This window comes from Protopterus annectens, chromosome 14.part0, assembly GCF_019279795.1.
Source record: "Protopterus annectens isolate FY-2018-M chromosome 14.part0, PAN1.0, whole genome shotgun sequence".
NCBI classification, from domain to species: Eukaryota; Metazoa; Chordata; order Ceratodontiformes; family Protopteridae; genus Protopterus; species Protopterus annectens.
In genome coordinates, this window is record NC_056748.1 from 892,841,987 (window position 1) to 892,860,818 (window position 18,832).

The following is an 18,832-nucleotide window of genomic DNA, read 5'->3' on the forward strand; positions in this document are numbered from 1 at the left end:
AATGCCATTCTGACCAAAATATGACCCTGCCTATAAATGGCAATATTTATGTATTGTTTTAAGATAGGCTCTTTCGGCTTTTCCTGGTTAGGGGTTGCCACAGTGGAACTCCAGTCCACTAATGATTGGCAATGGATTTTTACGGTGCCGAGTTGCCAGCTCAACGCCCAACCTTCAAAGAAGGCACACCAATTCATGCACGCACCTACCTGCATGTCTTTAAGCATCACTTGACTGCAGGGAGGACATGCAGACTCCACACAGAAGGTGCTCTAGCTGAGAATCGAACAGGAGAGCCTCTTGCTGTGAGGTGACAACACTAACTGCTGCACCACTGCGGCCTCTGTACTATTTTTAAGATGTTTAATGAAATTTTAGGAAACTGTGAAAGGCCATCAGCAAGTATGCATGTGTGGCCTACTGATACTTCGAAAGGACTATCAGACTTCCAGTATCTATTCTGCTTTGTGCTTTCTTATTAAGTGTCTTGAGTGTAAGCTTTGTGCTTCATTTAATAAAAAAGACCTTACTAAGAAAGATATGGACTTTAACTGCTTTTCTGTAATGCAGAAGGTTTCTTGCTTTCCCATGTTCTCTAGCATATAGGGATGAAACCTTAGCTATAGCCCAGGTGACCTGTGATCAGTAAATAATATGGGGGCCTTGAGGGGTCAGGCAAGGGTGGATAGACATGAGTAACTGATGCGGGCCTTCCCATCTATAAGAAAAAGAAATTGGTCATAGTTGGAAGTCATCTTGTCGTCTTTCATGCATAGGCAGAATACCATCACCTTCTTCCCAGAATTATAATTATAAAGAACCATGTACTGTGGTCCATGTCCCCAAAGTAAAAACTTCCTTGAGCTTCTTGTGACTTTTCCTTTTTGTTCCTGAAGGAATGCTAGGTTACTGCCTACACCAGCAACGATGACAATATCTTTCTCTGAGGCAGCAGCACATCTGACAGTTGTGATGCCGTCTTTTTCTAGGACAGTGGTATATACAATGACATCAGTAACAATACTGTAGATCAGAGTTTAACATGTGTGTGCTATGTCTTTAAGAAGCATGCGAGGCTGCATGTGCACATATAAATTCCAGACGTGCAATCCCTAGTGCCATTTTGTAGAAGCAGCCAGTGAGTGAGCATGTATGATCGCAGTTAGTTATTTGTATACAAGTTACTTAAGTCATAGTAAGTCTCTATAGTGATGTGTTTGTATAGAATAATCCTGCTTAAATAGAACTAACGAAGACTCATTTATTCGTTTACCAACATGAAAGTGACATGGTGTCAGAACTGGGATGGAAGAGAGAAGAACATTCGGAGCCATGAGATGTAAAGACAACAGCGAAGGTAAAACCGAGAGATAAGAGTACAAACATAACCAGAAAGAATCAGAGGTAATGAGAAATAATATGAATTGTTTACTCTATGCGAGAGAAGGCAAAAGGGGCATTACAAGGGTGCAAACCGCATTATCAGGAAAGCGGATACAAAAAAGTTTAAAGAAAATGTTTAAGATAAAAGTATTTGACAAGATGATTGACAGTAAAACACAAAACGAGCATGTTTAAGGCAGAATTTGGCATGTTTAGAGTAAAACAAACACAAAAAATGTATGTTTGGCATAAAAAGGGCTTAAACAAGCAAAACAAATATAGTAATAAAAGAGAAAGGGGCACAGTAAGCAAAAATAAAGCAAGGTGACTGCTTGTGTTTGGGCATAACTATGACTTCATATTTTATCAAGGGTGTAACTAAAGTTATTTGAAGTATCTCAGTGTGTGTAAACATGCTTACAGTGTGTGCTTATTACTGTGCATGTATTTCAAAGAGTTCATTGTGTGCAAAGTGCAAGCTCCACTGCCAGCAAAATGCAACACAAATGTGAATCAGGAAAACCCAAATTTAGCGTTATTGTTAACTGTCGCAATTATGATGGAAATCATGAGTCTGAAAGAGAGAAGTGGTTAGCATATGGTCAGCAATGTCACAAGTGTAAAAAATGGAACCATTTCCGAAAGTTTTGCAAATAGTTGTAAAGAAAGGTCACACAAAAAAGCAAGTTGATCAAGTAGAGCCAAAACAGTCAGCTTTCCTATGTAAATGGTGTATCAGTGCTTGGAGAAAGAGTTGATGCAGTAAACTTATTAACAATGAGTAAGTGTTTTGTATGGTTCAGATTAATGGAAACTACACAGAGCTCAAAGTAGACACTGGGTCAGAATGTAATGTTATGTCAGCAGACACATTTGCAAAAGTAAACGAAGGACTCAATGTAACCAGCAGTGTTAGACTTGTTGCTTATGGAGGTGAAGAAAGTCAAACCTAAGGTTCAGTAATACTTTCATGTTATTTGGCCAATAACTGTTACATGTTATTTTTGTTGTCCAGTGACCAGTGCAGTCTTTACTAGATCTCAAATATAGTTTGAATGAATCCGCTTTTTTTTTTACTAAAGAAGTTCATCATGTGAGTACAGTTCTGAGCTCCAGTTTTTCCCAAAACTATTTTCTCAAAGTATGCTGATGTTTTCGATGACAAATTGAGCAAACTTCCATTTGGGTTTTCCATGAAGTTAGATCCCGAGATCACCCCAGTAGTCAAACCAGCAAGAAGAGTTCCAATAGAAATGCAAAATAAAATTAAAGCTCAGTCGGATAAGATGGTGCAGCAAGTTGTGATTTGTCCAGTCACAGAACCAGCGGAATGGGTATCTCCATGGCAGCTGCTCACAAAAAAGGCTCAGACAAAATCAAAATTTGCATTGACCCTAGATATTTGAACAAAGCATTAACAAAACTTACTATCAAATTCCCACAGTTGAAGAACTTGCTGCGCTAATACTGAATGCCACTATATTTTCTGTTTTGGATGCAAAGAGTTAATTTTGGCAAATGATGCTTGATCGCAAATCCTCATTTCTAACTACTTTTAGTACTCCATTTGCAGATGCAGATTCCTAAGGTTGCTATTTGGAATACATTTTGCAAGTGAAGTTTTTCAGCGTGCAATGGAACACATTTTTTCAGGTTATCTTTGTGCCATAATAGTAGACAGTCTATTAGTCAGAGGCAATGGTGAAACAGAGCATGACAGAAACCTCAAGAAAGTTCTAAACAGAGCACATGAAGTAAACTAAAAGCTCAATTCCCTGAAGTGCATATTTATTCTTCCAGAATTTACATACGCAGGTCATTTGTTTACAAGTACAGGCTTGAGACCTGACCCGACCAAGCAAACCGCTATTGTTGAGATGCCTGCACCAGACAATGTGCAAGGTTTACAGTGTTTTCTGGGCATGGTCAACTATTTAGGCAAATTTATACCAGGCTTCAGTGAGTTTACAGTGCCTCTGAGAGAGCTAACATGCAACAGTGTTGTATGGTCACGGCTGGAACATCATTAGAAGGCATTTGATGACCTTAAGCAGAAAATTGCCACCCCACCTATGTTAAGATACTATGATGTGAATAAACCAGTTGCACTTTCCTGTGATGCTTTAAAATTTGGTCTTGGTGCAGTTATTCTTCAAGAGGGCAGACCCATAGGCCATGCCTCTAGGACACTAATGCAAACTGAGATGCATTATGCTCAAATTGAGATAGTGCTTTTGGTGATAGTATTCGCATGTTCCAAGTTTTACGTTTATATTTATGGTTGAGATGTCCAGATTGAAACTGATCATCACCCTCTACTTAGTGTTCTAAAGAAGCCTATGCATTCTTCTCCAGCAAGATTACAAAGAATGATGCTCAAATTGCAATTTCTAAATGGTCTGCACTAAAGGTAAATTGCTCTGTTTGGCTGATAACTTCCAGATTGCCTAGAAGTACAACAGAACAGCTTGATGCTGAGACTTTTGACTTTGATGTAATGTCAGTGCGTAATTTTTCTACCACTGGACTTGAGTTGAGAGATCACACTACAACTGATCCAATTTCACAAAAGCTTAATCACTACATCAATGTCTGATGGCTGTCAAAGCAATCTAGTGTATCACCTGATGTGCAAGTGCATTTTCCTTATAGAAATGAATTGTTGGTAGAAGATGGCATTATGTTCAAAGGTCCTAAAATTGTTGTTCCTGCTTCCTTGCAGCAAGAATATATTCAGGTTTTGCATTGTGGGTAACCAGGCTTATCATCCACTAAGAGAAGGGCAAGAGATTTAGTATTTTGGCCTTCATTATCAAAAGACATGAATAGAGTTCTTTCTTCTTATTCAGTATGTAATAGTACCAAAATGCATTTGCAAAGAGAATCGCTTCAGCTAAGTCCACTTCCTGAACTACCTTGCACTACATTAGCAACTGATATCTTTGGGTGGAACAATCAACACTATTTGGTTTTGGTAGACTCTTATTTGAATTGGTTTGAGACTGATCTGCTACCAAACATAACCTCAACAGCTGTTATTACTAAGTTGAAACCTCATTTCTCAGTTCATGGTAGTCCACACACACTTTTTCCTGCCAATGGTACTCAATTCACTATCCAGTTGTTTCAGAAATTTGCCAAATAATGGGACTTTGTACATGTCACTAGTAGTCCTGAATATCCTCAAGCCAATGGTCTAGATGAACAAGCAGCACAGAGTGCAAAGCAATTACTTGAAAAGTCAAACCGTGACAACACTGACGTATTCTTGAATTTGCTTAATCTCAGAAACCTACCTCGTGATGATATTCTTGGCTCACCTGCTCAGACTACTTTCCAGACAAACTAGAACTATGCTACCTATTTCATGAAGCTTGTTGCAGCCTAAACCTAAGAACAATAAAGTCATCAAGGCTAAATTGTTTAAGAAGCATAATATCCAGAAATCTAGTTATGACAGATGGGGCATATTACTTCATTTATTGAGGAAAGGGGAAACAGTACGAATTCAAACAACAAAAGGTTTTGATCGAAGAAGACGGATTACAGGCATCTGTGCTGAGCCGAGGTCCTATTTGATAAGCTCTAAGGATATGGAGTATAGGAGGAATCACAGACATATTCTTCCTGTACCAGAGTCATCATCATTTCAATCACAACACTGTAAATGTGATGCAAATTCTAAATCAGAGAATGAGTCAGACATTGTTTCTAGACCAGAATATGTTCAAAAGTCTGATTATGTTACAGAATGTGATTTGAACGTTTCGCAGGTCAACCATTTTGCAGAGACTGTCCCAGTTGCTAAATCTAATTTCTAGTTTGTCACACGATATGCTTAAACAGAAACCACGAAGACTTGTTTATTCATGTACCAACATGAAAGCAAAACATACTGTCTTTTTTATCTAGGACAAAAGTTCACCTGATTACATATGTAATACTCCTGCTTTAGCCACTTCAGTACCAACTTATCCACCTGGAAATATTTGAGAGAGGTGGCAACTTCCTGGGTCACTGTTACCTGGACCATTATAAGCTTGGTTGCTATTGTCTATGATATCCCATTTTGGTTCTCTGTACATGTGTGAAAGTGGTGTAGGTACTGCTTATATAATCCTTATTTCGTATAAGTCGGACAAGGTGAGTGTTCCCACTATCTCCATTTTTCCATGTTAGGTCATCCTTGGCAGATGTCTCCATCAAGATATTGCTATACGTTGGCTGTCTTCTCATTACCTCTGTATCTGATTCTTCTTAGGCCTTTTCTGGGTCAGATCAGCAGGCCCCTTCTGCCCCAGAAGTTGTAAGTGTGAATATTTAATATTGTGGTGGAAATGATCAGAAAAATAAGTATGTGATAGGCCTTCACAGTTCTCATGACTTTACAAGCATTCATTCAGTTAATAAGAGAAGGCTACCCTCTGCTGCCCTTCTCATTTCAAAGGTTGCACTATTGTCTGATTAGTCATTTGGCACTATACCTATTTTATTACACATCTGTGTTGGTGGAATCCTGTAACATCCTTTGTAGACCTTGTTCAGATGATGGGGATATGACAAATTGGGGTCTTTATTTTTAACTACTTGAAATGCTTCTTCCAGAAGTAGCTATTAATCTTCATTCTGTTTGTTCTGCCAGTAATGAGTGCAGTTGTGTCATTGCATGGGTCCTTGAAGTGTGAATATGTTGTATTTCTATCCCTGAATAATGGAAAAAGTTTAAATATTTGCACACCCATATTATTTTATTATTTTTGACAGTGGATGGGTACTTTGAAAATGAATAATCTGATTTGTCTTCTGACTTTTTTACATTGTAGTTTTACTTGTTTAGTTTCTCTTAATTTTGGCAGACTAAATGACATATTTTATAAAATATTCCCTGAAGTTAATGAATTGGATGTGTACCATGATCTCGTTAAAGTTTATTAAAAAAACAATAAAGAAACAGTGCTGACACCTTAAAGTACCAAAGTCTGTGATCTGCTGGTCTGTTTTAAATGTTTGGCATGGTAAAACATGTGCAATACATTTATTTTATGTAAAAAGAAGCTTGTATCATCAGTGTGAAACAGCAACAAGAGGTAGCTGTTTATCATTTTGGTAATGGAGATATTCTTTCTTTCTTCTACAGGTGGATGCCAGGTTTTGATGATAAGCAGAAAACCGATGTACATTACAGATCATTGGGTGGGGAAGGAAACTTCAACTGGAGATACGTTTTCCCTTTTGAATATCTTCCAGCAGAGCAGCTGTGTGTTGTTGCTAAAAAGGTGATCAAAAGTATAAAATGCATTTAGATAATTAAAGTCCTAACTTTTTCAAGGCTGTGAACATATATTTGCAGAGTGGAGTTTGTGTCTTAATAGATGTCACATAGCATATCTGTAATTGTTTGCCTTCAGAGATGCACAGAGCAGATGGATGACAGTTCCATTGTACCCTGGGAAGCTACAGCACTAGTTTATAGCCTTGCACCCATTCAGTGCTGGTAGGAGTACTGACTAACCTTTCGCCGTGCGCTGTATTAATTGGGTTATCTGAGATGTGATAAGTATGTTGGACTTGTCGACAGTAACATTTCTTATCTCTACATCCTCTGGTAATCACTAATGAGCACTGCAGTTTGATTACCTCCACATTCTTCAGTTCAGAGACTTAATTATTTGGGATGCCAGTAGGAATAGGTCATGTTGTCTTAAATTCACTTAATTATACATGCCTTCTGGTAAATAATGGCTCTTCTGCCTAGATAAGCTAGTAACTTCAGGTATGATGTGTCAGTTTCCTGGTGCATGGTGGGGGACCTGTAGCTAGCAAGAATGTGATAATGGATTTTTCCCATGGTTAGTTGGACATGGAGTAGCTCAAGCATGTCCTACTGTCTGACCAGCTTCGAGGTGTGCTTATCCTTTATCTAGGTAGATACACCTTTGTTCTGTCACCTTCAGTGGGTGGTTGGAATGTATGAAAGGTGTTATAGACATGCACTGCTGGAGTGTTTTCCATGACTTTGAACCACATTTCAGTAACTGCACAGGTTTCAGAATTCTCCAAGGTGAGGAGAGCTTCCAAGGTGTGCAGTTTCTTGTTGAGACTGCTAGCACTGAGCAGTGGCACCTTTAGCTTGTCCTGCATAGCTTCTGTTATGTTTGAAGGTTTGTCTGTTGGCAGTGCCTAAAAAGGCACTGTAGGGGGTGGATAATGCTTTGTTTTCATCATCAAGGGCTATAGCAAATTCCTAAAATTCAAATTAGTATTCCATCACTTCTAGTTCATCTCCTTGCCTAGAGTGTTCACCAAATGTTTCACCCAAGTGTTTGAATGGGCTTCACTACCTGTACCCTTGTCTGAATGATTGTCTGATTCAGGCTCACTTTCAGGAGGCAGTAAGGAAGGCCTTAAATTTAAATATGTTCCCTGTATCCAGCCTATCAGAAGCCATGAATTCCATCCAGCAGGAAGGCATTTCTGGGAACAGTGCTGGACAAAGGTAAGTGATAGTCTTCCTCTGGGTAGAGGGACCCATCTTATTTGGAGAAAACGTATATAATGGCCATGGAGATTAAAATTCCTGGATCATGTGTCTAACTCAGTTCTTGCTGTCCCCTTGACAAAACTATAAGTAAGAAAGGTACAGTGGCCACTGAAGACCATATGGCAGCAATACCAGCACCCCGTAGGCAAGGTCTCATAAAGTTCTAAATCTTTCCGCCATTTGTGAGATATTCAGATCCACCCAGGCCAGCTGGCACTTAAAATTCCAGTACTGCAATAATTTTTGACTTTGGTGACCACTGAAATGTGTCCACCAGAAGAGGCGTGTGCTTTTTGGGTTTTCATTGTCTTGTCAATTCTTAGTAAAACATTTGTTATATATTTTGTTTGTTTTTCAGGTACTGTTAATAGTGCCTTTTTTAAAAACAGAAGTTGAAGGTGTTGCATATTATTCCAGCCATTGAGGGTGAATTTTGCTGGTGGGCAAACCAGGACCTGCTGAATCTGAATATAGCTTCCATCCTGCATCAGGGCACCCAAACTCTAAAGATGGATGGATGCATCGGATCATGCTTAAGGAACAAATAAATAAAAAATAAAAAATAAAGTTGGCTTTCATTGTCTTCCAGCCTTTTTGACATGGTTAGGATGCCAAGGGTGATGAGAAGAGTCACAGACAACACCACAATTATGTAGTCCGTAAATTAGCAGCAGAATACACACACAAAATGATAATCTGGACCATAGCCCTCAACTTTCACCTGCCACGATTTATATTACTTCAAAGGAGAATGCTCAAGCAGACCACATAAAATGATTCTTCACCTGTTTCCAACAATTTCCATGCACAAAAAATGAAGCAAAAAATATAATACAAATATTTTGAAATCTACATGCGCTGTACAGAATACTAATTCAAATAAAATAAAGATGAATGTGTTTATTTTAATTATTCCCCATGAATGTGGACTGGGCCCATTGTTTCCCCACTCTGACTTGGTAATGGGAGGCTTCCAGGGTTGCATGTCTTTACTGCCTACCAAACTTCTAGTCCAGGATATTTTGTTGCTGAACTTGGTAGGCCTGAGGCACATACCCTCTTTGCCCATAACTTTGCTAGACCACTGTCTTGCAGGTGTGCAGGTGTCTGAGTGGCTTGATGCTGAGTGTGAAGCTGTAAAGAAAAAAAAAAACAGTACCTTTAAATTAGGAAGTTGTACTTCTCTCTTGGAGGAGAGTGGATTGATCTATACATATAAGGGAAATTGGGTAGAGCAGAGGATTGTAAGTATCCTGCCTCTATTCATGAATGAGGGTAGAAAGAATTGGCACACTTAACGATGCATAGTAACAAAACAATAGTATTGACTGTATTGTACTGTACTTAGTGAGTGAAGGATGTCATTAGATGATGCTTTCAATTTACTGGCCCCTCTGTGTCCGTGTCATTGCCTATAGTCATGAGGTTTAATTAGTGGTGGAAAGGATAAAGTCATAGGTAATGGGCTTACTTATTGTTATGGAGTGACTATTTTTGCAATCCAGGCGGGTGTTAGTTTAGAGATGTCACTTGTCTGGGTTGTCAGAAGCTATCTGAGGTAGTTTGGGCTCCTAGAGAGAGTATCACTTGGATGCCTGCCACAGATGATATACCAATCATATTCCATTGGGAATAGAGACTGGGGCAGGTGCAATACATGCTGGAGATTGTCTCTGTTTGCTTGGTAACACTTAAGGTGTTCAAACAGGATGAGCTGGGACTTTTTCTGTAGTAGTATGGTCTGCCCTGTTCAGCTTACCATTGCCAAGACCCTCACCTGGGCAAGTGATTCTGAATATAGATGTTTGGATAATATGCTGCATTGTCTGGACATAACATTGCTTGGAATAAAGACATCTATGAAAGATTTAAATTCCTTCAAAGAGAATATGATACTGCAAGAGATGGATATATGCTTTCTTCATTTGCATATCTTCAAATGAAGAAGAGCACATCCAGATTGTTTCAGGATATCAGTTGGTTGATGGGGATCATGGAACCCAATGTAGGGGAAGTTTCCTTTCTTCTGAGTTACAGCAGTCTCCACGTTATGTAAAGTAAGGGAGTATCGTGGGACAGCACTCCTGCATGGAAAATGTGTGATCTTTGTCTTCCTTGAAAAATGTCTTTTGTATCAGTGATCATATGAAATTTCAGAATTTCTTTCATTAAAATTGCTTTAAGACTTTTGTTTTTATGAGATACCCTACATCCATCTTTTGTAGCATTGGAACCATTCTAAAGCTGCAAAATGTACCTTTCTTAAACGGGAAACATGCTTTACTTTATGCTAGCCCAAGAGATATACATTCTTACTCCTTGTTGGCAATTTTAGAACCAACAGTGTGTTTAAACTTGGAAGAGGTACAGTGTTATCTGAGCCATATCACTTGTTCAGCTTGTTTTTATGTAATACCTTTCTGATCCTGCAACTTCATTTTACAATGCATGACTTTCCAAATCATGGCAATTCTACAGTTTAGCATTTAAAAATCAAAATTATTTCATGACTGCATAACATTTAATTCCCCAGATTGTCTGCAGTAATGCAAAAGTAGTTGTTGAGCCTTGTAGTGATCTGATGAATGTTTTGTCAAAGGGGGATCATTGAGCTTTGTAGCATTAGTAACTGGAAAGCGAAATTTGAAACATTTGGTTATGGAAGGGATGGTTAATACTACAAATGTAGGAAATGGAGATTGCCCAAGTTGTAAAACCTTTAATAAAAATAACAGAATAAAACACATATGACATTTTAAACTAAAAACCTGGTTTTACATTAATTTAACCAATTAAGGCATTATCCAAAGGTACACGTTTACTTTTAAGCCGAGTCATTTACTGTAAAATAGGAATTCCTAATGTTAAGTGCACTTACAGCCAGATAAAACCCCCACTTTAATGGGTCAATAAGATGTTCTGACTACAGTAAAATGTCTCTCCTATAATGCTCATTTTGATGACCCCAAAAAATGTACACATTGTTTTTATTACGTAGTTTATTTTCTTATTTGAGCATTTTTTAACTCCTCATGGAAGGAGAAGAAATTATGTAGCTTATTAAAAATTCTGCTAAGGTAAGGTTTGAAAGGATCCATTAAGTTAAGACATAAAAATTTACCTCTGAACAACTTTACTCCTTTAATGAAATGATGAACAATGCGTTAACTGGCAGGTCATCTCCTGCGATTTTGAAAGAGGCACAGATTATTACTGTCACTCAGACAAAGAAATCCTAGTTGTATGTCTTCATACAGCTCCATTTCAGTTTTAAGCACAGATTGCAAAGCGTTTAGTGCTGTTTTTGCTAACAGATTTTTCATCATTGTGGATTTCTACCTAAACTGCTAGCTCATAATGCAAAAGAAAATCTGTTTACTAGACAGGACAATTGTGGTCCATAGACCATTACAGACGCTTGATTTCAGAAGACATTTGTAGAGGTACCTGAAACCTTTCTGAAATGAACATTAGTTCAGCTTTACTTTCCTCTCACTTTAGTAATGACAGTTCCTAACCAGTAAGCATAATTCAAAGTAAAAGTTGGACAATCAAGTAAGGTATGTTTAGAGGTGCACAAGGCAAGGTTCGCAATATGTTCACTAAAGACAGTTTCTCCCTTTATCCTTAATTTAGAACAAGAACCACATGGTATAAGGCAACAGCTGATAACATTACCTTGGAATTGGTACACATTATAAAAGCTGTGGCCTTTTTATAACCAGTTAAGTTTACGGTCACACTGTTTCTTTCTCTCACACAAACACATTGTATGAACACCTTAATCATATTTAAAAGTGCTTTGTCATTCATGCTGTATTCAGATAGGCAACAATAATTAGCCTAAAAACAGTATCTGTTTTGGGGGAGGTTGTGCCATCTTAGAGTATTACTTATTACTCATGACTTGATTACAGCCCAGCACCCAAGTGTTTACCTCTATCCTTTTTGAATTTGGTGCCTGCTGCTGCACATCAAGCTGCCAACTGTTGATCTTGAGCCAAATTATTTTACCTGAAATGGGGTGTCAGAAGCATGAGAGCAAGAGTTCCAGAGGGACGATCTTCCAGGGAGCCATTTAGGTGGTTTATGGCCATCCCAGCAATGATGGAAGGTTTAATTTGGGTACCTCTGGTGGCTGATGTGAGCAGTCTTGTCACAGCAGGGCAACATATACTCCCCTGCTATATCTGCAAGCTTCCACACACTGAGTGCTACCATCACTAATGATTCTTCAAGCCCATGTTCCTCAACCTGCCTCCTTCAGTACATGTGCGCATACACACACACACACACACACACACACACACACACACATACATACACCCCTGCCTGCATGCCTACCTGCATGGTGGTGATCGGCCACCTGGAAGACACCTTGCAAATCCTTCAAGGAAGGGTGAGTAACTGTTACCCTATTCCACCCTCCATGTCTTTCTAGTGCCCAAGCTACGGTTTGAACTTTGGTTATCTTGATCATAGTTAGTGTTTTGTCCCTCTGTACAACATTTTTATTAATTTTCCCTGCTTGCCTGCAAACCATCATTCCAGCTCCATCATCTATCCCATTTATTCCCATAGTACCAATGTCTTATGAATCACCTTGATTTGAGTGTTGAGGTCTGAGCATCCTTTTTTCTACTCACACTACAACTTGACTTGTCCTCTTCTGGAGTGGATGTCAAATAGAGTACATGTACCATCACCCAGGCATCCAAGAAGGGTGGTTGCTTCCCCCCTGCTGGAAAAAACTGTGAAACTTTACTAGCTGTCTGACATATTCTTTCTCCACAGTAGCAACCATGAAAGATTATTCATTTGTATATTGTATTTCCATTCTCGTTCTAGCCTTTTGTATCCTGTTCTGATTGATTCTTACAGTTACCATGCATCGTTTTATATGCCCTATTAATTATCCGTTTTTAATCACAGCTTTTGTTCTATACTCAACTGTAAACTCACCCGGACTGGTCTTTCATTTAACAGTCCGCCATCCCTTTCTCTTACCTATATTCTGTTATTAATCCTTAGTACAGAAAGCAGTCTCCAACTGGTAGTCCAAACTTCTTCTTCTTGTCTTTAGTCCATCTTGTATCCCCATAAATATGAATATTGCTGAACTAATTCATGTATGGGAACACAATTTACTTCTGTAGCCTTTGTTTTATCTTTTATTTTTTTATTCTGAAAAAAAGTTAAAACTGCCATAAAATGTTCCACAAAAACAAAATATCATCTGCAAATAAGATTATTTTTTTCTTATGTACAATAACAATTGTACCCTTGAATTTGTGAATGATTGTTTTCTTTGCCAATAGCTTTTAAGACAAATAGGAAAGGGGAAAGAGGGCACCCCTGCCTGGTTTCTGTGTTCACACACAGATCGTCAGAAAGGAACCTTACTGCCTTGATTCTTGCCTCTGGCCCTTTGTTTATCTTCCTAATTAACCCTATTATATTATATGGAAATGAATGCCGCGGTGGTGCAGCGGTAGCGTTGTTGCCTCCCAGCAAGAGGTTCTCCCGTTCGATTCTTGGCTGGAGTGTGGGGAGTACCTTCTGTGTGGAGTTTGCATGTCCTCCCCATGGTTTGATGGGCGTTCGAAAGACATGTGTAAATGGGCGTGGGCGTTCCTTTGCTGAAGGTTGAATGTCGAGCTGGCACCTCGGCATTCATGAAAACCTACTGTCAGTCATTAGCAGACCAGAGTTCCGCTGTGGCGACCCCTAACCAGGAAAAGCCGAAAGACAACAACATATATGGAAATGGAAAGTGTCATTGCCTTACTCATAAAATCCCAGCTAACTTTGTCAAATGCCTTCTCTGTGCTGAGACCCACCAACAGTGATGGGCTGATGTTCATTGTGTTACCCTGCTGCAGTCATCACACTTGGGTTATCCTGTCATCAGGCGATCCCGCAGTCGGCCGGAATTCCAAAGCCTTGGTCTGGCGTCGGTTGCTGTCACCTCCTTCCTGACGTCAGTGCGCCAGGGGTATATATAGTGCAACTGATGCCATTTTCTTCAGTCTTTGTTGCTGTGCGGTGCCCAAAGCAGAAGCAGTTTGCAAGTGCCGGTCGGCCAACTCCTGAGATTTTCGAATTTCAGACCAAAGTCTTCTATAAAGCTAAGTACCCCATTGGGGAAACTTTTCTTGCCTCAGACCGATGTCAGAAAAAGTTAACAATTGTATTTCTTGTGGGAAGCAAATACCTCATAAGGATTTTCATTCTTTTTGCATACCATGCCTAGGCCCAGACCACAACGTCACTTCTTGTCGGTTTTGTGCTAGGTTTAATAAGTGTACTATTAAGACGCTTTGATTTCGCACGACACTACTTCGGTAGGAAATTTAACTACACCATGCTGTCGGAGCAACCAACTACCGGCGTGCACAAAAAATGCAGGGATAAGAACAGACAGCCCAGGCCTAAGCCAGACTCCGAGGCCTCGGCTGATCCGGTCTCCGGTCTTCAGTGAGGCTCCGACGCAGCCCCTGACTACTGCAGATCTGGAACCCGAGACCGCTACAAAAATTTTGGCGGAAGGCACGAGGCCGACGCAGCCATTTAGTTCAGGCCCTTCCGACGACATTGATTCAAAAGACGTCGGTGCTACAGAAACGCCATCGGTTTCTACAGGCGTTTTCAGACCGACGACTCTCACCATTAAAACGTTTTCTAAGTCGAAGACTCCTACTAAATCTAAAAGGACTGCACTTCAGTCTCCTGTTTAAGGCCCTATGCCTAAGAAACAGATGCTCAAAATGGCTGAAGATTTGATTTCTCTAATCAGGGGTTCCCAGCCCTCTCCTGACAAAAGGCCTAGACAAGAGGAAGATAATGCATCCTCTGAACAACTGTCCATTTCTTCAGACTCCTCTGAGGACCAAGATTATTCCTTCTCTCCTTATGAAGATTCTGATGCTGAGGACTCTCTTTCCTCACCTTCTCCTCCTGAAGACTACTCCTTTGGGGAGACTTTACACACTATGAGGGAACATTTTCACTGGGAAGGTCAGGACTACTCTGACTCGAAGAAAAGGCTCAGAGAGTTTGTTTTCCTCCCCCAACACAGACCACTTGCCATCCCACCAGTTTTGGACATTGTGGATGATGTTTATTTAGAATCCAGTTTGAACCCAGACTCTCTACCTCCTGCTGTGGCTAAGCCTGACAGATACTATAGAGTGCCTGATTCCCACAAATTTCTTTACAAAAGCCCTGCAGCTGACCCAGAGACTATCTCCCAGGGTCCCAAGGGGGCTAAGGCTTCTATGGCTAAAAACCCAGTACCTTCTGAGAGGGATTCCAGAGCACTAGACAGGTGGGGGAAAAAGGTTTACACCTCAGCCACACTAGCTATGAGGGCACTGAATTGCCAATTTCACATGCTTAAATATCAGCAATTCCTAATCTCTCAGTTAAAGCAAAGAATAACCACTCTCCCTCAACAATCTGAATTGAAAGAAGTACAGGATCTGTTGCACGCCACTGAGCAGGTGGGCAAGCATACCTTACAATGTGGGTTTGATTCTTTGGAGGCCTCCTGCAGAGCAGCTGTCACTGGATCTGTTATACGTAGGCATGCTTGGTTAAAGGAACAAACTCTGCCTGATCATGTTAAAGCAAAATTACTAGATGCTCTTTTACAGCAGGATGTGCTTTTTGGAATTAAAGCAGAAGACGTTTTAAAGAAAATGGAGGATAAGGCAAAATCTATGCAGACAGTCAAGGATTTCCTACATGTACAACCCCCTCGCTTCAGCAGAAACTGGCCAACAAAAAATTGGTCCTTTCCAGCTATGGACAGACCACAGAGGGGTAAATACACACACCCAAGGGGCAGAGGACAACCACAACCCCAGTATAAGCCTCGTCAGTGGGGCACTACAACACAGAAGGGAGGATAAGACAGGTCTCAATCCACAAGAAGGCAAACTCAATGACTTGCATCTCATCTGGCCAAGCAATACTCTCTTGGCAGCCCCCTTGGGAGGAAAACTCGCACTTTTTGCAGACAACTGGCACAGTGTCACACAGGACAAATGGGTCCTAGACATAATTTCACGAGGATACAGATTCCAATTTCACACCTTGCCAATGAAAAGAGGAATGCCAAACCTGCCACACAATCAATGGGCAGAGGCACAAAAACAAATTACTGCTCTCATGGACATGAGCCATTCAACTGGTACCTATTCGAGAGCAAGGCCAATGATTTTATTCAAGACTCTTTCTAGTGCCCAGAAAGGACAATGCCTGGAGACCCATTCTGGACCTTTCAATTCTAAACACAAGTACCCAAATTCAAGATGCTAACTCTACAGCAGCTACTTCCCATGTTGGGCAAGGAAGCATGGCTAGTAACGTTGGACCTCAAGGAGGCATACCTGCATGTCCCAATCAGACAAAGTTGCAGAAGATACCTCTATTTCATTGCAAGTTCAACCCATTACCAATTCTCTGCACTGCCCTTTGGCTTATCTACTGCGCCCAGAGTCTTCACAAAATGCCTGGCACCAGTAATTGCATACTGCAGACAAAGAGGAATTCAAATATATCCATACCTGCACGCACGACTGCCTCATCCAAGCAGAAAGCAAAGACATCCTCCTACATCATCTGGCCTTTGTAAAGTATCTACTAAACTGCCTGGGGTACACAGTAAATGAAAAGAAGTAAAAACTAGTACCCTCACAAAAAATGACATTCCTGGGTGCCAGCTTGTATACAATGTCCCAGAAGGCTTATCTTACGCCAGACAAGCAACTACAACTGACTCAATATTTCAGGACAATGGCAACAAAGACCCAATTAACTGCAAGAAAATTTCTGCAGGCTTTGGGCTTCATGGCATCTTGCATGCTAATAATACCATTTGCAAAACTGCATATGAGGAAATTACAGTGGTACCTAAAAAGCGTATGGTCTCAACACAGCCACAGCTTGGACACAATGATATCTCTCATCCCCTGCCTACAACAGGAATTTCTATGGTGGGCACAGGCATGTCACCTCAACAAGGGTCAGCCTTTCATCTTGCCCCCAGCCAGGCAAACTATCACAACAGATGCTTCAGATTACGCCTGGGGGGCACACATGGCAGGACAATGCATTCAAGGCCTAAGGACTGCAGATCAAAGAAATCTGCACATAAATCAAAAAGAGATGCTAGCTATACAGAAAGCTCTGACAGCCTTCACGGATCTGTTACATCCAGGACAATTTGCAATAAAGACGGACAACACCACAGTAATGTGGTACATAAACAAACAAATTCCTACCCTCTATGCAGGCAAGCAATGATCTTATGGAACACAGCTCTGGCTTACCAAGTTCAGTTGCAAGCTCATTTCCTGCCAGGACAGAAGAACACATTGGCAGATGACCTCAGCAGAAACATCAAGGATCCCCACGAGTGGAAACTAGATCCACAAATATTTGCAATGATAACTCAAAAATGGGGCCTTCTAGACATAGACCTGTTTGCCAGTCCTCAAAACTATCAACTAACAAAATTTTGTACAAGGACATTTCACCATCAAGCTTGGAAAGTGGACGCACTCTTTCTGTTGGAAAAACCTGACAGTATATGCCTTCCCTCCATTGCCTCTCCTCACAAAGGTTCTTCTGAAAGTCAAAAAGGAGAGACCATGACTGATTCTCGTAGCCCCAGACTGGCCCATGCCAGCACTGGTACCCACTATTGAGAAATATGGCACACAGCCCACCATGGATATTGCCTCAAATCCCCCATTTGCTCACACAACAAAACAATCAGATTCTTCACAGCCAGTTCAAAACTTTAAATCTGGCTGCATGGCAGATCAACTAAACATACAACCAGCTCCTCTTTCCCAAGCAGTTCTGGATGTTATTCTGGAAGCCAGGAGGCCTAGCACCAGGAAGGCTTACTCAGACAAATGGAAAAGGTTTTGTGCCTGGAACCTAGCTAAAGACCAAGACACAATTCAGCCTCACATGCCTCACATTCTACAGTATTTAACTGAGATGTTGCACAAAGGAATTTCTTTCTCCTCCATTAAAATCCATGCTTCAGCTATTTCAGCTCACTACAACACGGACCCACCTTTATTTTCACATCCTCTTCTAAGGCAGTTCCTCAGAGGGGCAAAAAACATTAGACCACCCAGGAGAGCTCCTACACCTACATGGGACCTCAACTTTGTCCTGGAAAAACTAACACTGCCTCCTTTTGAACCAGCTTTCTCTGCAGATCTTCAGTTCCTATTCTGGAAAACTGCCCTGCTCCTAGCAATAACTTCAGCTAGAAGAGTCTCAGAGCTACAGGCACTAATGGCAGTGGAACTTTTCCTCATTTTTCATCAAGACAGAGTTTCTCTACGAACTAATCCTTCCTTTATGCCTAAGGTGGTTTCCAGTGTGGCTTTAAATCAAACCATCCACTTACCCACCTTCTTCCCAAATCCACAGAACAAAGGTGAGAGACTCCTGCATTCCTTGGACATTCACAGGCAACTTTGTTACTACTTGGACAAAACTAAGGCTTTCAGAAAATCGGACCAGCTCTTTGTATCTTATGCTACACCTACTCAAGGGAAGGCTATATCAGAGCAAACTATTTCTAAATGGATAGGTCATTGCATACGTTTCTGCTATGCTCATCATGGGAAACCAGTTCCTACTACCATTAGGTCCCACTCTACCAGGGCAACAGCTACCTCTACAGCCTTTCTAAGGGGGGTTCCAACCAAGGAGATTTTAGAAGCTGCAACTTGGAGTTCAGTACACACCTTCACCAAACACTATCACTTACCTCTTTACTCTAAGACCAGGGTGGGCTTCGCCACTGCAGTTCTGCAGGGCCTTATAGCCTCCACTAGCCTTCTATGATACCTCCCCCCTTCCATAGCTTTGGGATTC

The 18,832-nt window shown here is 40.7% G+C and overlaps 1 protein-coding gene across 1 annotated transcript in view; it reads left to right on the forward strand.

The window, feature by feature from the left end:
• LOC122788744 (myoferlin-like) overlaps nt 1–18,832 on the forward strand; it is a gene marked incomplete at its 5' end in the record, with an annotated part of 518,429 nt that overhangs the window by 399,476 nt on the left and 100,121 nt on the right. Inside the window, 1 exon segment of the mRNA XM_044055638.1 lies at nt 6,521–6,659. Within this exon segment, the coding sequence (XP_043911573.1) occupies nt 6,521–6,659 (139 nt within the window).